We start from the raw sequence: 25,870 nt of genomic DNA, 5'->3' as shown, positions 1-25,870 counted from the left end.
TCAAAGCAAAAGAGAATTGGTAATAACAGATGAACCCACAATGACAAGAAGTGTTTAGACATTTGTGATTCCTGTAATTTACCTCCCACTTCAAGCACAGCAAATGGTGACCCAGTCCATTACAGAACTGAGTTTTAAACTTCCTTCTTGATAGTAAGTCTTTTGAAATTATTTCCAATAAATCCCTCACTTCCTTCCTTGGGTGACTTCCTTTTCTTAGAGAGTTCCCTCCTTCCCAGTAACGTAAAATAACAAGATGTCAGAAGTTGAGAAACGCTGTATAAGTATTACAATGGCATCCCGGATCTGCTTCTCTACCACAGGGTGTCTGGGCATGGCATCCCTCCTTGCTGCTTTAACCTTAGTTACCCTTTCTCCTTCTTGTGGGCATAAAATCTCCTAAATAAAGTTGTGGATTAAAGCATGGAGGAGAGCTGACAAGTTAAGCAGGCAGGCTGCTCCCCTCACACCTTTAGTGAGGGATTTTGGTGTTCTTCAGAGCTAGCTACTGTCTAGGCCTTGCACAGATTTGCTAGCATTAGGACTGAAAAGTTATGCCTCCTCTCCCAAACCTAACCCCAGTGCCAGTCACAAGCGATTCCGAAGATGAGGAAGAACACATCTGCATGGGCCTAGTGCAATGTTCCTCCTCCTTGATTATCCAACATGGCCAGAATAAACCATCTTCCAGATATTTCTGTCTACTGAGTTTCTCCACTGCCCCAGTTATCCCACTGTGGTTTTCATTAACATCATACCCTCAGCACAGAAATTAAAGCAATATGCAATTACCTGAGTGTGAGAAGACATGTCTCTATGCTGCAGAGACATATGGTTTAGCGTTTCTGTAAGCAAAGCACCCTCAAGCTGCCTGGTAAATTCAGCAGGCTTTGAAAACATGCCACTTTTTAGAGTGTCAGACCCACCAGTGAAAATTTGCTAAAACAAAGGAGCATTTATTATACTGGCCCAGTCCCTATTTAATTCCCTCTTCCCTCAGAGTTGTGATGGCACAGCTATAGGACAAAGTAATCTTCAGTGAAAACATTGGATTTGTTTTAAAAGCAACTCCGGCAGAAAATGTGCACAGTTACACCAAAGTACAAGCCGTGTTAGAGCTGCAAATGCACATTACCTACACAGAAACCAACTTAAGAGAGGGGCATAATTGTACACATGAAATCTCCTTTTGAAGGATTTCAGAGGAAACACAAGTCTGCCCAGGTATTCCTTTACATCTTCAGCTGAAGACCTACTGATAAATCAGGTAACATGAGGGGAGGGGAGAGTAAAAAAAGAAAGTATGGCACAAAAACCTCTAGAAACAAAATAAATGCAAATAAGTAAATAAAGGAAAATTTTACTAATTTTTTATCCTCAGATATTTAGGTTCAAGTTCCAAATCTGGTATTTGGCACAGCAAATATGAAACAGTGCTAGAAATGGATGAAAAGCACCCAGCATTGAATACGAAAGTAGCTAACTACTTACTGCCTATCTTGCTTTAAGAAGAGCTTTTAACTAGCACCAGGATGCACTTTCTTTCATCTGTGTGGATTAATTTCCCCCACTGGAGTGCTGTCCAGCATTTTAAACAGGGGCAAGAGAAGATCAGATGTAGCAGGCATTATTCACCAGTAAAACAGATATAATCATGTTCATCATTTAAACGTCTTCATCCTATTAGTTTCATAATAAGCTTTTAATGATTTCTTCAATAAAAGACTCAAAGACCAAACCCTACAAGTTGGAGAGTGCTCCATTGTCCCGCCAAGCCGTTTTCTCTACCATCGATCGCAAAGATAAAAATCAATCGGAGCTAAGCAGGGTGAAGTTAAAAATAAATTGCATGGATTGATTTCTGTTAAGACCTTTGGCTCCTTGTTAAAAAATGGAGGAAAGAAATTTATATTTGAACGTGGTATATTTAGGTTCTATGAAAATAAAGAGAAGGCTCTAGACCAGGAAATCAGTTTAATTTCTCCCCTCCTATCTTGCTTCACTGCTGAGAAGATTCACATTTAAAAAGAAAAATTCTTTTTTTCTTTCTTTATTCCTGGGGAAATTTACTACTTATTTAAGTTATTAAATTGACGTATTGAGAACTGAGGTCAGGAATCCATATGAATTGGCATAATCTCAGCTGTGGTTGCTGGTTGGAGTCTACTCGCTTGATAACTCACTTCAATTCAGCAAATATGCTCATTTAGTCTAGCCTTAAATACCCAATAAACTTGAAACATACACTCATGTCCTGTTAAACATAAGCACCTCCAAGTTTTCCTAAACAACCAGTTACAACCAGTAACTGCAGTGAACTACTACTCTGTCCTAAGCTTAGCATATTTAGCTTATAGAATTAAGAACTTCTTTCCAATCTATAAAATGTCAAAAAGAACTGCGCTCCCACTCTAGTCCTAAGACTATAAATAATAAATATTTTTATTTTTACTGAGCCTGAAAAAAAAATTCTCATAAACATATCCACTTTGATAAAAACTGAATTTGATTCAGATTTAAAAAAAAATGCATTTTCTACAAAAACCATTTTCCATCAAAACACTTCAGCTGAAATTTTTGGACACACTCTGATGAGAGTTCAGGCATCCCAAAAAGGCAATATTATCCATAGGTTCTATAAGAAGCTATCAGTAATTGTGGGTGAATACTGACATCTGCATATATTTTACAAAGACTTACTGATGCAGAAGACAACTGAATTGGTTCAACAGCTCTTGGCAGAAGCGTGTGCTCGGCTAAGCCAGAGGAATTATTCAGATGTGTATTGTAAGAGTCCCACTTAGCTGCGCCACACAACTGGAGAAATTCTGGGTTTGCTCGTTCTCATTCATGCTAGTGAGCAGGATGCTCTGCAACTCTGAATTAAGCAAAAGTCTTCAAAGTGCAAAATTACTTCAGAGGGCGAAGGAGCGCCAGACATATGATTGGTACCAAAGAGAGCATCGTGACTTAAACTTTTCACTTTCTACACGGAATTCCTGCCATCTATAAGAACTGCAGCTGCTCCCACACTGCTGCACGTGTAAGCTGTGAGCAATCACCATCCCCTGCTCCTCAATGGCAATGCACAGACGCCATCCCATTCAGAAGGATTATAAACCACAGCCAAGACTCTCCCTCTCTCTTCCCAGCTTCCCTCACACTCCTTCCCTCCTTCATCACATCAGCCTCAAAAAAGAAGGGCAACCACCAGAGCATCTTAGATTTTTAGAAATGGGACCATCTTATGTTCCAGCACAACCTGACCTGAAGGAATCTGGAGTCAAGAGAGCGCTGTCTAGTTCCCAGGGTTCCCAGAAGACTGAATCACAAATGAAATGGCACAGAAATCTGCCAAGAAAGCTTCTCAAGAGGAGAAATGGCAGGAGGGACTGGGTGAGAGACAAGATCCTTTTATGAATTTCAGCCTGCAGTAAATACCTTCAAAAATTATGCCATGGGACTGGAAAAGGGGAGGGACACCCATGCCCTCACTCTTTAAAGACTCTGAGAGTGGTAATGCACTGCCTCTCAGCATGCCCCTCGGGTTAATGGCACAAAGAACTTTCCATCTAAAGTGGAAATGGAGCAGGGTCTGAAGAGGCCAGCCCTTTTCAGTCAAAGCTTGCAGGTGTCATTCCTTGTCCTTATGACGTGAGACCACCAGCCAAAAGCAGATCTGAGAGCGTTCATCTCCAAAGGCATTTGTCTGGCCTGTTAGAAAGAACAGGCATCATCCCCAAATTCAAACCAGGTATCAGCTTCTAAATCTCAGAGGAGTATTCCGTGCCCAGTAGCTTTTTCACTGCCATGGAAAGTGCTGAAATTCCAGGCTACATTTCAGATTGACTTGAGCTGCACTCTGTTGGAATAGAAGAGTCTGCATCATCCCATAGAAAAATAAAGACATAAAAAACAATCAAGATAGGTATTGATCTTCCACATCCATGATGTGGATCGTCCACACATCTCTGTACTGACTTAGAGCCAGTTCAGAAATGTCCAAAGTTACCCTGAGGGTCTCCAAGTGCTGACAAAGATGGAAGCTAAGGGAGGAATGGGGACAGTGTTAACTGGATGCTGAACTAGACTGGTATGACCTCTGGGAGGAAAGCCACACACCGAAGGGTTTACACAAGGAAAACACAACAAGATTAATAGGGGGAGGAAACATATTTTATGAGAGCTACATCTATAGCTGGGGAAAATAAAAGAAAGGACAATTTTCAGAGACCAAATCCTTCCTCAAGTCCCTTAGGATCTCATAAGCATGCACAAAAGCTTATCTGTCCCTTTTCTAACTCTATCAATTCCAATCTCATAAAAAATACTACCTATCCCTGTAAATTTTGTCTCACATCCTTAGGCCACTAGCGCTATAACAGCAGTACTGCCAGTCTTTATGCCACACGTTCTGAAGAGTTTCATCATTATTATGCTCCCTCTCCTGATACCTAGGGTTCTGTGTGAAAATACAGTCCTTACATTGGTCTGCATCAGTACATTGGGAATGTCATCCATCCCCACTAGCAGCCAGGCTTGTCCAGCATGGGACTCCTGCCACCCAGCAGAACCACTGAGCTATTGCACCTGAGATAGCTTGCAAATAAACTTTGGGTAAGTGGAAACAACTACTTCAACTTAGCGATAATTAGCTCCCTATGGCAGCTGTAGGTCTGTCCACAAGAATGTTGCTTTCTGCAGAAACCACTGTCCCAGAGCACTGATTTCCAGTGAATCCACTGCCGTATTCATACCCCCTTAGGAATTCTCAGACCACCACAAATAAGCAACACTGTACTGAGACTTTTTTGGTGTAGACTCCCCTTCACTCCCTGCAATAAGCAATGACATTTTCTCGTGCTTTTTTGCGTTTTCAGTGGAACATTTTCTTCTGTTGGCAAGGAAACATACACAGATCATTCCTGCTTTTTAGACTTTAAAGAACTAAGTAGTGCTGATGTTATTTGTTTACTTATTGGAAAATAACAAGTTTTTCTCCAAACAATGCTTTCTCACTCAAAACAGAATTTCCTGAAAAATAATCCCCGTTTTCAGTAAGGTGTATTACATTTTAGACTCTCTTCAGCAACCTGAGCAATTCCATTAGAAACTGTGATATAAGACTTGCTTGAAAAATATTTTCCCTAGAATTCCCCCTGTGATTTATTTTTACCATAGAAATTCTCCAAAATATCAATAGACTAGATTCATACATAAAAAAAAATTACTATCCCTGACCCCTGGGTCTTATAATGTAAGCTCTGCACATGAGAATACCATAGCAGTTCAGGTAATTGTCAGGAAGTCAAATCTTATAAGCAGCCGCAGGTTATCTCTGCACCTGAGTTTAGAAAGTGATACTATCTCAGTAGTGAGTATTCAAAGGCCGGTGCCTTTGGTAAGGAAAGGTGTGGTACAGCTATAGAGCTCCACTACTGCAAAGCTATAGAACTGAACACAACTGACACTGACCTTAATGGCAAAGTTGCTTACCAAATTAGCTCCTTTTTGGTATAGTAAATAAATTCAGACATATTCCAAGGTTTTCTCACAAATAAACGACCTGCTCTGCAAACTGTATGAATTTTAAGTATTAAGCATGAAAGATGATGATGATGATAATTGTTCCTGGCTACATCAGAGCAATCCTGTGAACTGAATGAAAACTTATACACACAACAGAGGGAGGATTTTTCTCTTAATATATCAATTTATGCAGAATTATCCAATCTTAGTGATGTGCTAGGAATGCTTAAATAACTACTGATCAATCAAACAGAAAGTCAATCAATAAATTCAGATTGATCACCTACTGTTTTATTCATAAGAATTCTTCCTATTTTTTCTCAGTAGCTATTTCTTCCTTCCTTCTTCATTACCTTTTACATTTTTCATCATGTGCTATGTTATTTATCTCCTTTGTCTGGTAACCAGTCCCAGTTTTTCAAACTCTTCATGGGCAAGTTTTTTTCAAGCATAGGATCATTCTCATTTTCTTTCTTTGGACTGCAGTTCTGCAAGATCTTTTCAGAAGTGCTGCACAACAGCATTCCACATGATAAGGAATCATTGATTTATAATGATACTATAACATTTTTCGTATTCTTCTTTCCCCTATCCATTATGCACCATAGTATCACATTTGCTTTGAGTGCACAGTCACACAGGTTAATGCTTCCCAAGAATCTTACACTACAGGCCTGTTCATCAACTATATTAGAATGGGTATTCTCTACTAAATAAATGTAGGCAGATAATCTAAAATGTTTATACCAACATTCATCAATGATTCATCTTCCCTAATTTTAGCCGTCAAAAATTTAGGGGTCTTCTCTATGCTACACTTAAGTTCCTTCTAATATTAATGAGAAATCAGTATTCAGAGACCTATCTCAGCCTCCAATAGGTGCAATGGGAGAAGATGGAATTGTCCTTGAAGGTTTTGATCACTCACTTTAGAGGAACAGACTACTGGTTTAGACAAAAAAATCTACTGTCTTCATGACAAAAGTTAAAAGAAATTAGTTCATCTCTCTACTCCAAGACATTACTTCTGATTTGTTCAAGCACAGACAGATCAGAACTCATGCACCCATCCTTTATGCAACTATTAAAACTCACCAGGTTCTTAGCATTTAATTTGATATTTATTTATTCATCTCTGTCTAATATTTGAAATTCAAAAGAGCTGGCTCCCATATTTCTGTCCAAGATTATCCAGAAGAATGAGATGCATAAGACACTGCACACACAATCTGACATATCCCATAATAGGCAGCTACCTCACATGGCTTGTGAGACTAATACATCCAGGACATATCAGCTCTCCTACATACGTACCGAGCAAACGCTCTGCATTGCCTATCGACCATATGCTGGACATGGTGGATTTAACACACCTCCAGCTCAGAAAGGTGTGTGCTGTGAATCTGAAGTGTCTGTGTGTTACTTGAGAACTACATGTTGTTCTCCGGGTACCCACCCGCCCTGAGCTAGAAGACAAGGATGGGGAGCGGAATGAAGCCCCCATAATCCAATGGTTAGTGACCTATTACACCACCTAGACACACACAAGTCTATGGGCCAGATGATGTCCACCCAACGGTACTGGGTGGAAGTGCTTGCCAAGACACTTAAAATCATTTATCAGCAGTCCTGGCTAACCGGGGAGGTCCCAGATCACTGGAAGTTAGCAAATGTGACAGTCATCTACAAGAAAGGCTGGAAGGAGGATCTGGGGAACTACAGGCCTGTCAGTCTGACTGTGGTGCCGGGGACAGTTATGGAGCAGCTCATCTTGAGGGCCCTCACATGGCACATAGCAGACAACAAGGTAATCAGGCCCAGTCAGCAAAGGCTTCATGAAAGACAGGCCCTGCTTGATTAACCTGATCTCCGGCTATGACAAGGTTACTCACTTAGTGGATGAGGGAAAGCCGGTGGGTGTTGTTTACCTAGACCTTAGTAAAGCCTTTCACACCATTTCCCACAACATTCTCCTGAAGAAACTGGCTGTTCATGGCTTGGATGGGCATATTCTTTGCTGGGTAAAAGTCTGGCTGGATGGCCAGGCCCAAAGAGTTGTGGTGAACAAAGTTAAATCCAGTTGGTGGCTAGTCAAATGTGATGTTCCCCAGGGCTTAGTTTTGAGGCCAGCCTTGTTTAATATCTTTATCAATGATCTGGATGAGGGGATCGAGTGCGCCCTCAGTAAGTTTGCAGATGACACCAAGTTGGGCAGGAATGTGATCTGCTTGAGGGTAGGAAGGCTCTACAGAGGGACCTGGACAAGCTGGATCAATGGGCCAAGACCAGTTGTGCGAGGTTTAACAAGGCCAAGTGCTGGGTCCTGCACTTTGGTCACAACAACCCCTGCAATGCTACAGGCTTGGGGAAGAGTGGCTGGGAAGCTGCCTGGCCAAAAAGGACCTGGGGGTGCTGGTTGACAACCAGCTGAACACGAGCCAGCAGTGTGCCCAGGTGGCCAAGGTGGCCAACAGCATCCTGGCTTGTGTCAGCAATAGTGTGGCCAGCAGGAGCAGGGAAGTGATCGTGCCTCTGTACTCGGCACTAGTGAGGCCACACCTTGAATATTGTGTTCAGTTTCGGGCCCCTCACTACAAAAAAGACATTGAGGTGCTGGAGTGTGTCCAGAGAAGGGCAACCAAGCTGGTGAATGTTCTAGAGTACGAGTTTTATGAGGAGAGGTTGATGGAACTAGGGTTGTTTAGCCTGGAGAAAAGGAGGCTGAGGGGAGACCTTATTGCTCTCTACAACTACCTGAAAGGAGGTTGTAGTGAGGTGGGAGTTGGTCTCTTCTCCCATGTAACATGCAATAGGACAAGAAGAAATGGCCTCAAGTTGTGGCAGGGGAGGTTTAATTGGATATTAGAAAGATTAGAAAATTGGAAAAATGAGTTGTTAAGTATTGCAACAGGCTGCCCAGGGAAATGGGTGAGTCACCATCCCTGGAAGTATTTAAAGGATGTGTAGATATGGTGCTTAGGGACATGGCTTAATGGTGGACTTGGCAGTGTTAGGTTAATGCTTGGACGCCATGATGTTAAAGGTCTTTTCCAACCTAAACAATTCTATGATTCTATGGGCTCAACCCATGCCCAGTTTCTGCAGTCACTTATGACAGGCTGCTGGACAGTCAGAAATCATGCAAGTGTGATGCAAAAAACAGGGAAAGTGATAGACAACCTGTGAAAGGGGGAGTCTCCTGCCCAAAGCAGCAGCAATGTTCAGTGTGTATATTTAACTGTTTTTAAAAGCGTGGGTATATGATTTTCACTTCAAATGCTCATTAAGCTATAATGAAACATTGCTAAGGATATTCAAGGCACTTGAAGCATTACATATAAATACATGCATGTGTTTGTATACACGCACACTTATTTTTAACTTGAAGCAATTAGCAGCTATTAGCTTGAGCCGCTCACTGCTAATTGGAGGCAGAGGAACGTGTAGACCAGGCAGATGTCCTCACTGCGAGCACAAGTTTCTAAACAGGGCAGTCTTGTTTTAACACAGGTGGGAGCTGTGGAATGAGAAATGTCTGTAAGACCTCATGCTAGCCATAAAGAATTGGATGTTCCACAATACCCTCAGCCACAGACATAAAACACCAGATTAAAAGCGTCTCTCTAAAATACTCCTTGGAGAGCAGAGCATTTACTGATTGGAAAGCCATTGCCTCTAGACAAATCATGACTTACTAAGTTGCAGAAGTTACATTCTCAGTGTATTCTAGCAGCAGGCCTCCCCATGATGTCAAAGGAAGCAGCAGCACGCTGGGTTTCATGGGGAAATGAAGGGAGCAGTGGCTCCCATAGCAATCAGACCTCCAGAGCAGCAGACTCCCCTACTCACAGGAGGAAAAGTCTGCCAATGTTACACAAGTGCATGCAGTTTACACACTGCAGTCCTCCCAGGTCATATGGTTCCAGTCCTCCACCTAATCCCAGCACAGAATTATGAGCCTTCCCACTTAAACTGCCTTTTCTAAGAACAATTTCACAATAAACAGAGCAGAACTTTCTTATAATCTGGATGTATTCAAGAAAAATATTCCCCCAAAGAAGTAAAATAGCAGTTTAACGTAACCCAGTCTTACTCAAAAAGGAAAGCATATGTTTCTTCTGTACCACCTGGATCCAAGCCTCATCTCATCTCATCCTCTCTCTTCAGCACTGGTGACAAACAGTTAACATCACAGTGTCTGTAATCTCTGTGTCTCCTGAGCTTTCTGGGACCTGGAATCACTCAGCCCAGCTCCCAGTTTTCACCCAAATGATACATCTTCAGGAAGTGTTCTTCCATACCTCACTATTCTTTCTGACACTTCGACACGTATGAAATGGGGAGAGATGGCCTTGTTCCAGCCAGCCCATGTATTCTCAGAAAATCTCAAAACCAAGTAGTTTCTCATTCAATTTCTGTCACTTTCTTCTCATCTCCAAAATCATCAACTAGCTGACAAATTTACAGTCATCTTCCACTTTGAAGTTGCCCTGAAACATCTTCTTTCAACCTCTCTGCTATTTTACCTCCTACTGTAAATTTTTGTTCGCTCCATTAGCATTACTTGACTGTCAAATTAGCATAAACCTATGCATTCATTAAAATGATCACTCACAACTTTCCTTTGTTCTTCACTGTTCTCTCCAGCTCATCACTAGCTCCTTTGTATATTCCAAGTAGCCACAACAATAGCAAGTTAGAGCTTCTATGAAACCCATGGGCCCTTATGACAATTGATGAATGAACTTTCAAAATATATCAGATTCACCATGAGACAAGTGATGAGTAGAGAGATCAACTGTTTTAACCCAGACTAAATTGCCAATCTGTAGCAAGATGTAGACTCCCAGCTCTTACAACCTGCAGCCCCATTCACTTGCCCTAAGAATATGCCTTCTCTCTTGCACAGAACAAATACCTTGCACAGGCAGAATTCACGTCACGTTCATATCAAGTCAACATACCTGGATGAAGATATATTCATCCTGAACAACAAGGGAGCTGATGTCAATGGAGCGTGAAAATGGCCCACTCCTTTTGGTCTCCGAGCACTCCTGGATCCGACAGGTCAAATAATGGGTGTCTGTAATGGAAGAATATTTACACATAAGAAATGTCCAGGTAGGAGCCTGTTGTCTGAATATGTCATCAGCAGTTCGAAAGAACATCTCTGAGGGGATGTCTTAGCCTCATCTCCAACTAGCTAGATGTTACTGCATGATCTACCTCCAGCCTTAACAAATGTAACTGCTCTCTGGAGTAAGGAATTCATCACATTTCCACACTCACCATTCCCTTCCCCTTTGTGCAGACATCGCTCAAGAGATTGGAGTTCAAACCATAAATGGAGGGTAAAAATCATAAACACACCAGAAAACTGATGATGAGACCATATGGAGCAGAAGATTATTTCAAAAGCCACCCAGGTTGAATTTCATTCCACCATCCTGCTGGGAATTACATCCCCATCCTCCCCCTGAAATACCCTAGCCTTGATAACTGGTTTTAATTGTGGTAGTGTCACAGAAGCAAAAAAAAAAAAAGCCCAAACCAGCACTATTAAGTTTAACTTATTTTGCTGTGAAAATCACAAGCTTCTCCCAGAATTGAGTCTTTATAGCCAATATAGGGTAAGTATGAAAACGCCATGGATAGGAAAGAGCATGACTAGCTGAAGAGTCCCAATAGTATTTACATGCACTGCAAGAGGCATCAAATTTCTGTCTAGAGAGAAGGTGAGAAGACTATCACACTAATGGGATGCCTTGTCAGTCCTTGACATTTCTTGAGGGAAGGAACAGGACTGGTAGAACAGGAAGAAGGCATAAGGCATACAAAAGACATACAGAAAGTTGCTTAGAGTGGCAAGAAGGGACATGTTCACCGCCAGCAAGTTGGCAGGGGTTATAGGGGATTAAGCATTTTTTCAGTCAGGCTAAGAAAGGATCTCATGAAACAGAACAATCAAGGCACTGTGTCTCTGGATGTATGTAATCTAAATATGCCATCTTTGCCTTTCAACTGCTCTTCTGAAAACTGCAAATTAGGGAGAAAATGAAAATACAACTAAGATGACGGCTGCAGTGATAAAAGGGTCATATCTTTTATACTGCAGCACTTCTACAGGCTTCTTAGATTCATGCACTTGTTCGCTTTTCTACAAAGGGTGAGGACAGACCATCAAGGAAGAAAACAGTGAGTTTATAAGGGCTGGGGTGAGCCTGGTGCAGTGATTTTAGTTCACAACTGCACCTATTAACAAGGATCTTGTCAAACTGAGCCCAAAACGATGAAAGGGAAGTTTAAAAGGACAGTAACTAGCCTAGCAAAGCTGCTTACAGGTTTCTCCATCCCATAAAACCTGCTATTGTCCTTAGTCAGTGTCTTTCCAGTGACAGCAAAGTGTGGTTCAGTGGAAAGCACTGGGGGGCATGATTGAAATCCTCTGATGGTCGACTAACTACCTTCCCAGATACAATGGAAAGATTCACAGACTGGCAGTTTCCCCTTCCACCAGCAGACTCTTAGGAATGCAAAAAGAATGCAAGTCAGGGGTAGTGATAATAATAATAATAATAATCTTTAAAAAGATATTTCCTTAAAACCTCACAAGCTACAATGAAATTTTAATCTAATAAAAGTTCATGACCGGTTGCATAACTGAAGGTCCATGTTTAAAGGCTGCAGACCTGGTTCTGTGTTGAGGCATTGGGAATTCCAGGTTAATAAGGGCTACATGGCTGATTCAGAGCAGTTGCACAGGTCTGGCGCAGCAATGTAGTCCCACTGATAATGTTAAAGCAGCAGAATCTGTTAGTGGTGCCAGCTCAGAGTATTTGGAGGTAATTAGAGTGTATGGTGAAAAATATCTGACCTAGAGACAGTGCCAAATAACTGGAGTATAGGAGTTGTGCTTTCTCCCAGCATAAAATACCAGCAGCAGCAGAGAGGTTGGACTCTCAGCTGGGATAAATCAAGGTTCTTCATCAACTGACACAACACACTTGGTCCAGAGCTGCTGTGTACCTCCCCAACATGGAATCTAAGACATCTCTGTCACAGATAAAAGCAACTTCTCAGAAAACAAGAGGGTCTTATATACTGCCAGAGTGACACCCAAAGAACTCAGCACCCTTGACTTGCTGTTTGAGGTAGCAGTAAAATTAGGCAGAACAAGGAGAAGAGGTCAGGAGCTGTATTTTTAGAAGCTCATTCCCCCCAGTAGGTTCTCCCACACAGTTGCCTGGATATTCTTATTCCTCCAAAAAGGGGATAATTTACTGCTGCTGAGTGACAGAATGGGAAGAGGAATAAAAACCTGTCACAAATAAATGCAGATAAATCACAAGTGTTGAGATGACAACTAGCTTCCTGCCTACTGGGAAAGGTGTCATTCTGAGTGTGTTACACCAGCAATCAAATATACTCAAAGAATGGCACCTGATTAATATTCACAGGAAAGTTGGTTGTGGAAAAGGGGGGTAGCTCACTACCCATCTTCAATTTAGTCTCTTTTATTTATTTTCATATATTTTACAAAATAGGCCCATGAAATAAAACACAGACACAAAAAATTATCTTCAAACATGTCTGCCTTTGGACACAAAACTAAGTTCAAGTCTTGCCTTGCTTCCTGCTGCCCCACAAAACATGAAAAATAATTCCCTTTAAAATGCACCAAAAAATTCAGGTGAAAATATGACAGCATGCAGTTCACATTTGTGTGTGACTGGAAGCAAGAAACAACATTAAGTCCCTGCACAAGCTTCTTGAAGGGTGTGGTCCCTTCATAAGCTATGGTCCAATTTGCAGGACACATCTTCCCCTATATAGAAAGTACAGGGCCCCTCAACAAAAATGTCAATGAAGAAAGAATGGGGCATCCTAACTTCTAAGATTTTTCCTCCCTCTTCTCTGAAGAGAGTTAATTTTTCAGCCCTGTTTTGCACAGCCACAGAGAAAAACTACGGGTGCCCAGAGGCAATGGTGGCATGTGCCCAGTCTATGCCTTTAAAGCCTTGCTTACCTTCCACTGGGAGATGCATGCCTTAAGAGGTTGGCTTCTATCTAGGGGTTATTTCCAATTTATCTGTCATCCCACACAACACCAGAATTAGCGGAGGGGCTTGGTTTTGGGTTCTTTTTATTATGTTTCACTGCAAAAGGAGTTGAGGAGAGCCCCTTATTTCCTAGACAGCCTCAAAAACATCTTGTGCTTATAACCCAACGTCCAGCTACTTTTTCAGCCCATCTGTGAATGAGGCAATATGGACATCAAGCAGCCTGGAGAGTTTGCTGCAGCTCAAATCCCAGCATCCATACCTCCACACAAACCCTTCCCACTAGCTTATCTCGCTTAGGGTTAGGGACTGGCTTTCTCAGATGTGCAGCCATTTCCCAGTTAAGGAGCTCGAAACACCTCCCCATTGCCAGGTAACACAGTCTCCCATCTTGAGAATTTGGAGTGTATTTTTACCCTTTTTTAGAAGTGATAAAACTGAAGCAATTTCTTGAAATTTGCAGTGATAAACTGGTGAAATAAGCCAAACTACTAAAGCCAAACTACTAAATTTCTTCTTTGCCTGCCAGTCATGACAGCTTTGGCAGGAAGCAGGAGCACAAGAGGTGCTCTCTGACGGGTTACACCCAATGATGTGGGTCCCTGCAAGGAGACGCTGAAATAGTCAAACCTGTCACTGTGCTGAAGGCTGCAAAGGGCAGACATGTGCACGTTACTGTGACTTAGAGAAACACAGGGCAGCAGGGCCTGCTGCTCCTTGACAGCGTTAACAAGCCAGCTGGTTAAAAGCAGGCATGGCTAACGGGAAGAAGGGCAGCTGGTGGAAACAAGTTGCATTGGTAGATTGGATCATCTTAAGTCAAGTCCTAGTACCAGGCAAAGACTTAAAATCATAAACTGCCAGCGAAGATTACCATGGGAGGCAGAAAAAATAACTCATCCCAACAATTCTTCCCCCAAAAAGGGAAAGAGAAACTAGAAAAGTAGACAGGACTGTAAATTGTTCCCCAGGATTTAGTTACCCTGTTTTATCTTTCTGGTTAGGTTTTTCCCCCTTTTTTCACTTTAATTAAAATACTGTTTATTGCATCGTATCTGTGAGTGGGGAGAACATCTCACTGAACATCAGGAAGTTTAATATATCTTTCCCAGAAGTGCTGGTGGGTGCTTGCGTCAGTATATTTTTAATAGTTCCCTTGCATCCAAACCTGTCCTTGCTGCTGCCTATTACACCCAGGCAGAAGGTACAGTGCCCAAGGCTCCTACATGTTTTTATAATTTAAAAATGCAAGCCTAGATTATTATTCTACTACCAGAGCTCTGCCAAGATGTAAAAAAATAATGTGAAAATCTTCATCTGCTACAAAAGACAGGACCAGCTTGAGATCAGCTAGGCACTAGAATTAGCAGCATCTTGCAAATATTTAAGGAGACTAGACACAGGGGCAGATGCTTTTTCAGAGACCCTACCATTCCTAATGACCTGAACAGACAAAACCATGGGGGCAAGACATCCTGGGGGACTGACAGACTGACACCAGAGCAGTGAACAGGACTTCCACCTCCCAGCTCCATGAGCTTATTGGCAGCCCTGCCTCATTTATGGATGAATGACACTCCAGCATGCCCCACCACCTGTTCCCAGCCACAGATCATATTTTAGGCTCCAATGTCTGAATCAGTATTAGATAGGTTCTTGAGTCCCATTACTGCTGAAAGAAAAAAAAAAAAGAAAAAAAAAATCAAGTTCAGGAGTCTAATCCTAAATACCACTTCCCTCCCCTTCCCTTTTTTTTTTTTTTAATAAAAAGCATGGAGGAAAACAGAAAAGGAAAGACAAATACCCTCTCTAGAAGAATCATGGACTTTTCAAGTGGCCAGGAATATTGAAGGCAGTGATTCTTGTCCCTGAATTGAACTGAGCAATGGGAATACTCAAATCTATGTCTGTTAATGTGTCAAATAAGTGAATGAGCCACCAGACTGGCCTAAGAGGTATTTAAAAGTCTCCCCTTCCTCTCCCCACTACTGAGGAAAACTTTCATCAGAAACTTTCTGATCAAGAGGAAGTAACTGCAGGGTCCCATTTTCCAGCAGGTGTAAGTGCCTCAACCATTTCACTGGGAGCATGAAGGCCCATTTTCATTACAGAGCAAGGCAGGAGAACAGTTCAACCTCCCATTCCTAAGCACACAGAGCTGTACCATTTCACACCAGCTGAGGCTATAGCTTTGAGGCAGTCGATGTTTTGTAACACAAACTAATATTGTTTTAAGCCTTAAAAACTCTAATTGGAGCAACATGGTTCTTTTGTGCTGTGCTTGGCTGGGAGAGGAGTCATTTGGGTGCTGTCCCTCAGCGGGACATGTCAGCAGGGCCGGCACACCCTGCCAGGTCTCACCTGTCCCTGCTGTGTGCTCAGACGATGGCTTGCAATGGGCCTGTTTTGATGGCACTACTGGTTTAAACCTGACTTTCAGTGAAACTCTCAATACCATCAGCTGCCAATTTCAAAATGCTGAATTTATACATTAAAACAAGAACAAACAGCAAACCCCCGAGGAAACAAGACCTGAAGGAAGAGACTTGTCTGCAAACTGGGGAGATATCTTTTAAATGAAGCATCTACATCCTTGACATATCCAATATTCAAATAGCTGGGTGAGCAAGTTTAAACTTAGTTTGAAAACAGACTCTATCAGCAGTTTGTTTGCTTACTTGCTTGCATTATTTACTTGCTTTTGGCCACTTCTCCCAGCATCCCTGCAACAGTACACACAGCAGCAAAGGCACTGAAGAAGCCTCCCTACCTTGCCCTCCCACCTGCCTGCCTGTTTTGCTTTTCCCATATATTCAACAAACAGCTGTCACCCCTGAGCTTTTATTGCCTGGTTATTTATTCAGCTGCCATCACTAAATAGCAGTGGGAGGCCAGTGAGTGATTTTAGAAGATCCACAGCCTCAGAGAAGCCACCCTGATAGACAGGAGCTTGTTCACACAGCATCTGGCCTACGCAGCACTTGACTAAACAGAGAAAAGTTTGCAACCAACAAAAATGAGGCATTTTCCTCCCAGAAATCCTCTACAGCCTCAGTCCTGTGCTGCCTTCTACACTGTCCGTGTAGTGCAGAAGGGACATGTCCCATGCTGTGTAACATTGAGCTGGAGTAAAGCTGGTTCCACCCCAAAGCAGACGCGTTATCATGCTGTCGTTCCTGTGTGAAATACCTAAAACAGTTTAGAAAGAGTGGTGGAAAAAGTCAATTTACTTTTAATACTGTCTTCTTCACTGGAGGTTAATTATATAGGAATTCATTCTACCACAAATGTAGCTAGATTCAGTGAGGGGTTAAGAATCTTTTTTCTATCTTCAGATCCAGGCACCTTTTCGAGGCCTGTAATGTTATGGCATGGAACATCTGTTCATACATCATAAGCAAAACTGAAAAATCCTTTCAATATGAGACAAAGGGTACCTGGGGCATAGGGACATTCTGGTCAGAGAAGTCTGACCGTAGGTGATTTCTCAAATTCCCAGGTACAACCTAGCTGTTCTGAACACCTCTGGAAATGCACGGAGGCTGTACTGCATGGTGCTGGTAGCCCAGCTCCTTATGATTCATGTAAAATACATGACACTGAAACAGCTAAATAGGGAACAGAATTGACAGCTCCTTAGCCCAACAGATTGTGCTTCTGCCCAGCCTCTCCAGACACAAGCACTGCAGCCTCTGAATTTCCCCCCAGGGGTTAAGTATAAAAGTATGCCTCACATCAGACCACATGACCCACATCTTTCCTATCAATTAAAATGTAAATGGGGAGACAAAATGAGTAAAGTGAATTTCCATTCCCACTCCATTCTTGACTCAAAGCCCACTCTTTCAGCGTTGGCTGCAGGCACTCACGTCCGTCAGCTGTCCGGGCTTCCATGTGCACAAGGTCAGGTTCTTTATCCAAACCAGTCACCGACCTGGGCAGGGGGAGAGAGGGAGAGAAAGAGAGAGAGAGAGAAGGCAGCCAGTTAGATAAAAGGCTGCAATCAGACAGGGAGAGGGTGAGGGAAAGCAAAACCAGTTCTACTCTACCTTGTGACACTTGGCATGTAGTTCCCTACCTCCTACTAACTTGTCTCCTTTGTGCTTCTACACAGCCCACTCCCAGGGGCCACATACTAACCTTTAAGACAGACATCTTCCCAGCCACCAGCGAGTGAACCTGCCTACCCCGTGTCTACAAGATCAAGACTAAAATGGTCATGCTTGTGGTGGCAAAGCAAGCTGGTTCCAAGATCCAGTAAAAGCAGAGCTCTGTTTTAATGAGGAATGAAAGACGAGGGCACGGCAGCCTCATGCTTATAGACAGAAAATTAAAAAGGGGTCTTACTTGGCTGAATAGTGACATGAATGACTGAGTTCCCTGATCTGCCCCTGGTTTGCTGGGCAATCTTGCTATTATTTACCTCAGTTTCCTCATCTTCAAAAGAAAAACAATGATGTGCATATGCATGGTGAAGTTCTGATTAAAAATATGTGAGAAAATATTCATTATTCACTCCATGGTCCCATGACATGGTCCTTGATAATCATGAAACAAGGCATGAAGAGTTTCTTTAACCTCACTGGTTGAAACGCAAGCATCTCAAGTCAAATATTCCTGCGCATTGTTATTTAACTCCCAAAAAATATTTTGCAAAGCACATTACAAAGATAGTTTTCCTCCTGGCAGAGGGAAAGTCAAGCCCAGAACAGAAATGTTATTATTAGTGTCCTGGCTGATAAGAATCACTGGGAGATGAACATTTAGTCCTAGCAATGGCTGGCAGGGGAAAAAGAAAAATCCATAGATGTCCACGTGATTTATGGAGCTGCTTCTCCTGAGTTAACCAAAGGGTTAGATTAAAAAGGGACAATGACAAAAATCAGTTTCTAATTTGGTGGAAGCTGAATTTGATACAGTAGATTGTAAATAATAGATTCCCTCCAAGCCAGCCAACATTCACAATTCCCTAATGTTCTGAAACACTTTTATCACGATCTTTTGCTTCTTTCATCCTCGGGGCATCAACAGCTAGAACATTAAAAAAAAAAAAAAAAAGGAAGAAAAAAAGAACAAATAAAATACAGATACTCTGATACATTTTTGTGCATCTCACAAAAAACATGGCAACAGAAGCAATGACAAACATACAAATGTGCCAGAGTTCAGCTAAGATCAGCTAGGGCTTCAAATGCCAAAATAACTACATTATGACCCACTGTGTAGGTAACTGAAACTGGCACTGCTAGTTAAGTAGAGCACTGCATCAATAGGGAGTCCGTTCACAACACACAGGGAATTGTGGCCAAAAAAATATCCCAACACAACGAAACAAAGCTGCACAGGCAGAGCTTTCATTATTCTACTCCCAGTGAGAAATAGTCTGCTCTTTAATCACTACCATCAGTTTCAGGGTGATCCCACAAGGAAGAAAGAGCTGTTTGTTATTGGTAAGGATGCCAGAATGGGCCTGAATCCCTGTGACCGGGTAATTATCAGCGTCAAATCTTTTGAATATCTGGACATGGTTAACAGTGAGAGTAGGACAAATAGAAATTCCTTAAACTGTCAGTGAAAAAAAATTATGGTGTGCAGCAGCATTGTTTCCCAATATGTAGAAAAGGCACACATCTTTCTAATCCACAGCAGAAGTTTTCTACCTTTTTCCCCTAAGTAGCCCTATATGCTGCAATTTCATCTGTTAAGCAATCACGACCCTCGCCTATGACATGCCAATAGGGACAGAGGTATGTGCTTACCAACTTATGTATCCATCACAACTTTATCAAAGGGAGCATTAATTCCAGCACTTGTAGGTACAGGCCAGGAACATACAAGGGACCTGCCCCACAGTCCTTCCCAACAGCATTCCTACTTAAATCCAGCCTTCACCACGCTGGCTGTACTCTCCAGGCTTCCTTCTAGAAGCCAGACGCCAGCCTTTTACCCAGAGGCATTTACTGTGTCCTGACAATGACAGGCTGCCTCACCTGCTCCCCATGACACCTCCTGGGTCCCACCCCTCCAGATGGGGCAAGCACTGTGTCCCCCCTGCAGCAATGGAGCAAACTTATTCCCAGTCCACATAATAAGAAACATCAATATAAGGCCTGCCACAACAATATGCATTTTAAAAGGGACTGTAACTTGAAGAACCTTAGCATTTCCCAACAAAATCCAAAATACTCATTACCATTGTGTGTTTGCATATGCAAGCTCTGTGGACCAACTTCACTTATAATGCCTATTATGTGAGCACCACAACAGGATTCTCCTGAAACATGTCATCCTAGCCTGAATTTCCTTCCCAATGCCATCTACTTGTTTTCTTAATTAGTTTTGATAAGCCTAACAGTTGTTTTCAGAAAAACAACAATGATGAAAAAAGCACCCCCCTAGTAATCCTCTGCTCACTGAATACCATACTTCAAGTGGAAAAGCTCACAAAGCAATCTTCTGCAACCCAAAAGCAAGACAAGCTCCTGTTATCTGCAGGCAGATAACAAGGCTGTAAAGTAACACATTGGTCATCCTTCCTTCTCTCAGACCAAGTCGCTCTGTTATATCAAAAGCACTCATTGCAAAACAAATCCCCAATAAATGTCGTTTCTTCATGCCTCACCTCATGTCTGTTCCCACTGGCAAAGAACACCCCTTTGCTTCGCAGTGCTCTGACTCCTGAATATGGGTAATAATAAATGGCCTCTCGTCATTTATCTGGAGAAGCTTTACACAAAGAATGCAAAAAAAGATAGGCAGCAGAAAGAGGATGAATGCAGGTCCTGGAGCACAGCTGCAAAAATGCACACACAGACTGCAAAACTCTTCCATACCCTATGCAGTAATTTCCTTAAGAACTCAATACAACCACCTCTCAGGTCTGGCAATACAAAGGCAGCAACAAAACAAGAACACCACCTTCACAACCTTATATTTTCTCATACATTATCTCTCTGAAGAACATTTGGAGGATGCACTGCTCAAAACTATTTGAGCAACTAAAGTATGATGATGAGAGATGTCAGCATCCTGACTTACCATTTCCCTTGCATGTTCTTTACAACCTAGTGGACCCCACAGAGTGGGGTGGCTGGGAAAGGGTTTCATGGCTCTCTGGCTGACAAACAGCTCTACTTCAGAGGCTTACAAAGACAAGAGTATTTAACAACTCTCAGAAGCCAAAACTCAGCCTGAAAACAATTTTCCTGCCACATGGTCACACCTCAGGCTCCATGCACAGCTAAGCTCTGTGTTTTGTATGTGCACAAACTCCAGACAGCAAAAACTAAACCAAGGTCCACAAAATGCATCCATGTGAGCTGCTACTTTGGATGGCTGTGGGGAGGGAAAAAGAGCACTCTCGCTGTGAGAAGCCATGTTAACTCAACATCCTTCACCATCCCTATTCATTTATCACCATTTGGAAGAGAAAATGTTGAGAGGATGGAAGCAGAAGTGACAGGAAAGGACATTTTTTTCCCTGCTGACATGTTTCTTGCCTGCTGCAAAGGCAGTTTTCAAAATGTGGAGCCTGCAACCAGTATTGCAGCTGGTGCAGGATCATTGGAAAATTAAGAATTCAAACTATCTCTGAATCCCATTAGGAAGGGAGCAATGGTTATTTTTCCTATATCTTTTGCTGCTGCTTTTGTTTTTTGTTCTCACAGTAGCTCTTGGTTTCCACAAGATCTTTCTTCCCTTCTTTTCAGAAGAGGATTGTGTGTTCTTGAAAGCTGAAGGATGAATAGGACCCTGGCAAGATCCTTATCTCTATCTGAGGGAAGAGCGTTGTGCCTGGATGCACATTTACTAGGCCATTCTGCTGATACTTCATCTCTGGGAGGCAGAGCAAGTGAGAAGGGGAAGCAAACCACAGTGTTCTGCATTGTAAGCAGTTATTCCTGAAATGCTTCTCTATAAGATAGTATATAGTTCAAAATGAAACATACTAGCATATGCAAAGAAAGGAAAAAAGAAACACACAGACTCTCTGGGTTATCTGCCTGCTGCACACCTCAGCTCACTGTTTCTACCAAGTCTACTGCCTTTCCATGGAATAAACCATTTTCACATTTTTTCTACCCATTTTCCAGACATCAGGCATTTAACAATGAAAGACAGCATTGAGATTTAGCTACTTTAGCATCTCGGATCAAGAATGCTGAGCAATTCAGACTGCCTGGTGTTGATCCTTGCTCACTAAACCATCAATACACAATAAGAGATGCTCTATTTCTGCATCTCCTGGACCCATTAGCTTGGCAAGTGGGTATCACTGGATAACAGCAAGATTTTGTCAAGGATTTACAGCAAGATAAAAAAAATCAGGACACATGGACCAGCCTTTCAAATTTGGTCTGGATTCTGCCGGATTGAGCTTTTTGCCAAGGTTTCTGACCAATCAAGATGGCATTTAGCAGCTCTGGCTTTGAAAACAAAATAAAAACTTTTACAATGGGTTGAAACTTTCCCAAGATGCCAACTTGGAAGCTCATTTTTGCAGGTTGGGATGTCAAACTGAAGGCAATTATCACTGCTCATGTAAAGAGACGGAGGAAACAGATGGAGACTACTTAGCAGGATGTTGTGCAGTAGATAAGGGCTGGAAATAGGAAAGAACGAGGCACATTTATTGTGCAATAATATGTAAAGGGGGAAATCCACATCCTCTTGCTGCAGGCAACTGCAGTCAAATTAGTGGGTGTTGCCAATTAGTTTGCTGCAATTTTGATTGTATCCTGCCCCAGGAGTGAATAAACACTTCCACGTGGTACCAGGCAAGCAGTGCATGGGAATAACTCATCCAAGCAACAAAAGGGCCATGGCTATATGGGCAGAAGGGAGCAGAAACTGATCCGTACAATTCCTGCTCAACTGATCTGGATCTTTTCACATAGCGTCATTGCTAAACCATACATACCTTTCTGACACGGGCCAACAGCCAGCAGGCTACCTTCTCCATTTGATAAGGCATCACATTTGCCCAGGTATCAATAACTGCAGTTACCTTCAGATGGTCAAGGGGATTTTGTGTGTTCATCTGTCATCTACTGCAGTCAAGTCCCAAACTAGATCCAGCAGGCATTAACTCTGTGCACGTAACAGCCAATGTGCACACAAGCTGCATACACCCCGGGCCGACAACACGTCATAAACTACCCTAGTTAAGAACAGATACAAATGTTGAGCGGTTGGGCAAAATAATGTATTTATTAAACACATAAATATAGTACCTCTTTCTGTGGCTGAAAAGGGGGAGGCGCTGCTGGATAGGGTAGGATGTGATGAGGTCTCTGAAGAGTTACGGACAAAACCTCCTGCACAGCATATTTCAAATGAATCTTGGAAAAAAAGCTGGGCAGGAAGATACTGTAAGAAAGTGTCTTAGCCAGGTCCCCAGAGCTTTCTACATATTTTCCAGTGCTACTTTCCGTGATGCTACAATCCTGGACATCGGCAGAAGTAATTGTTGTGAGACTTAACTTGCAAGATAAGACCGAAAAAAAAAAAGCCAAGTGTTTATTCTCAGCTAATTCTTTTCAGCAGAGCCAAACCTTTTTTAAAAAGTCCCAATGAATTTTAAGGAAGTGTTCTGCCTGGTATCTCAAAAGAAACAAAACTTACGGTGTTCACCACTTCTGCATGTGTTTTCATATGTGCATTCATGCATCTGAGTACCTGCATCTCTTCCCCACTACCTGCTGAACATCTAAATGTAAACTCAGTGCATTGATTACGGGGCCCAGAAGTTGCTACACAGTTGTTTGGATGCAGCAGGCCAGGAAGAGGAAAGAGGTCCAGATCAATCCTTTCCTTGAAGGAAAAGCTGACATTTAGGGTCAACCAGTTCACTGATCACTAGAGAATTCACACAAGACAGCAGGCTCTGCTGCACACAGAAACATTTTTTCCTCTTCCTAGTACATAGAAGAAGGTGACACTTTATATTACAGAAATTAACAGCAATGCGAAAGAAATGCCACCAAACCTGAGAGCACCTTTAAAGGATATTTATTAACAGAGCAACGCTGCTGTTGATTCATGCTTTTTTTCTTTTCCCTGTATGCTAATACCAAAAACTAAGAAAGTACAAATAATTCTCTGTCTAGTTCTCATCCAGTTAATAGGTCTTAGTCCTTTAAAGTCCTCTGGCATTTCTTCCCCAACCTATACTATAAACCACACTAAACATAACCAAATTTTTGTGAAACAAACTCAAAAAAGCGTGCGGGTAGAAGGGTGAAGATCTTTACTCACAGCCCTGTAAAGGTTTGAAAGGGCCAGCAGCATGGGCGGGGCATGTGCTGGAGGTGGCATTTTAATTTCCCAGCCTGAAATAACTTCTCATGGGGACTGAGACTCATGCAGGGAGCAGATCTGTCAGCTATGTCAAGTCAGCCCTCATAGCAGGTGTGCTCCCAGGTGCAGTCACGGTCCTGCTGCTTACTTACGAACTAAATAAGCTACACCCATGCAGCCTGCTGCTCCTGACTCATCGGGGTAGAGTTGATCCAGGATACATAAAAGCAGCCCTGGGGGCTTATCTTAATTGAATAAGGAGCCTTTTTTTGCCAAGTCGTAGCTGAAGAAACATCGAGATATGGTGGAAGTAATGAAGCATCAGCTCATCAAGTGAAGATGTCTCAAAGCTTCAGTGCACGATATACTATCAGCTCTCTGTCCCACATGCATCCAACACAGACAGTGATGCTTAAAGGCAGGCATTTCTGGAGACGAGAGGGGATTTACCTGGGATTAGAGGTCTGCAAACTTAATGGTGGACAAGTCTGAAATATATTCCAACAGAAGGGTGTGATTCTGTTTTGCCTTCTCAAGGAAGAGATGTTTTTTGCAGGACACTTTCATTTTATTTTAATATTCTAAATTTCAAGTCCTTTAAGGAAACAAGAATAAAAGTATATTTTTGGAAACACTAAAAATGACATATTTTAAGGTTTGTCTCCTTTCTCATTCTTTTCTTCGCCTACCACTTTTTTTTTTTTAATAGGAGAGGAAAAAACAGAAAAATAGGAGAACAAGGGGAAACCTGAAATGAAAATGTACAAAAGCAATTTTGTTGATCAAAATCTAAGCCAAATTATTGGGTGGGGGAGGGGGGACTCCCTCCAGAGGAACAGTTAATTCTACTTGACCAAAACCCCTTGTTTCCCAATGGAAAATTTGGGAGTAGAACAGTTTGTAGGGGGTGGGTGAGGGTGATGTGGTGTGGCGTGTGGGTTTTTTTCAGCTTTTTGGAAAAAATAAATAAATGAGGGAAATGACATTCTCTAGCCAGCTGTGCTTTGCGCAGATCTGTGTAAATCAAGCACAGAGTTTTTGTTTCCCTTCCAAGACTGATCACTGACATATTGAATGACTTTCATCTCTTTCCCTGCATTTGGTTTAAAATTAGTTTAGTGTCTACTATATTATGGAGCCCAGTTAATTAATGTTTGCCCAGTGCTTGGCTACCCTCCTTTGAAATTCATGTAGATGGAGAACTGCTATAGATTATTTCTTTGTTTTTTTCAGGAAACATGAATCAGCCCTGTTTCTGACCACTTTAGAAAAGCAAAGTACATGCTCAAAGACGCCATCAGCTCAGTCCTGCAGCCAAGGACTTCACTGGAGTTAATGTTTCCCTCCCTGGAAGGGAATGCTTAGAAGACTCATAACATTCCTTTGAGTTTGTCTCTTAGAAAAAGTATCCTAAACATGACCTGTTCAAGTAGTGTTTTACACTAAAATAAGGATTCTTAATTCACTGTGTGTTTAATTGCCCTCATTTGTATGAACGTTTTTTGACTGAAATTATGACATGCTTGAAATGCTAAGGCTCAGTGTTTCAGCTGTTAACAGAGTCCTAGGCAGAATCTAGTGCCTCTGGAAAGCTTCAGAGAGTGAGCATCATTTAATAAATGAATACAGAAGTAGATGAATAAAAATAAAACTTAAATTGTCCAAAGAGGGGATGCCAGTATAAAACTTTGCACAGCCAAAATGTATAGGATATGCTGATGAGCCCCATATGCCTATGGGCTTTGTACATTGTATTAGTTAAGGAAGGATGAGCATCCACATTTCCTGACTATTGTGAAGAATCACCCTGGGATAACATCTAACGTCCTGGAAATATATTTGTATTTCAGTTTAGGCATTTTTGAGAAAGATATTGTGAAAAACTAGATTTCTGTCACAAACCTTTTGTGACAGCTGTTTCTCTTCATTTCAGATACTTACCTGAAGAGAACAAATGGCTTATTTCATTCTTTGACTTTTAA

General features: G+C 42.0%; 1 protein-coding gene across 1 annotated transcript in view; it reads right to left on the bottom strand.

Moving 5' to 3' along the window:
- SORCS3 (sortilin related VPS10 domain containing receptor 3) overlaps positions 1-25,870 on the bottom strand; it is a 317,833-nt gene that overhangs the window by 73,151 nt on the left and 218,812 nt on the right. The window contains exons 6-7 of the mRNA XM_064464110.1: positions 17,459-17,523; positions 10,494-10,612 (exon numbers count right to left, since the gene is read on the bottom strand). Of these exons, the coding sequence (XP_064320180.1) occupies positions 10,494-10,612; positions 17,459-17,523 (184 nt within the window). The remainder of the gene's footprint in view (positions 1-10,493; positions 10,613-17,458; positions 17,524-25,870) is intronic.

This window comes from Phalacrocorax carbo, chromosome 12 (genome assembly GCF_963921805.1).
Source record: "Phalacrocorax carbo chromosome 12, bPhaCar2.1, whole genome shotgun sequence".
Taxonomy (NCBI): Eukaryota; Metazoa; Chordata; class Aves; order Suliformes; family Phalacrocoracidae; genus Phalacrocorax; species Phalacrocorax carbo.
The sequence above is the reverse complement of the archived record's forward strand: the minus strand, read 5'-3'. Positions and strand labels throughout refer to the sequence as shown.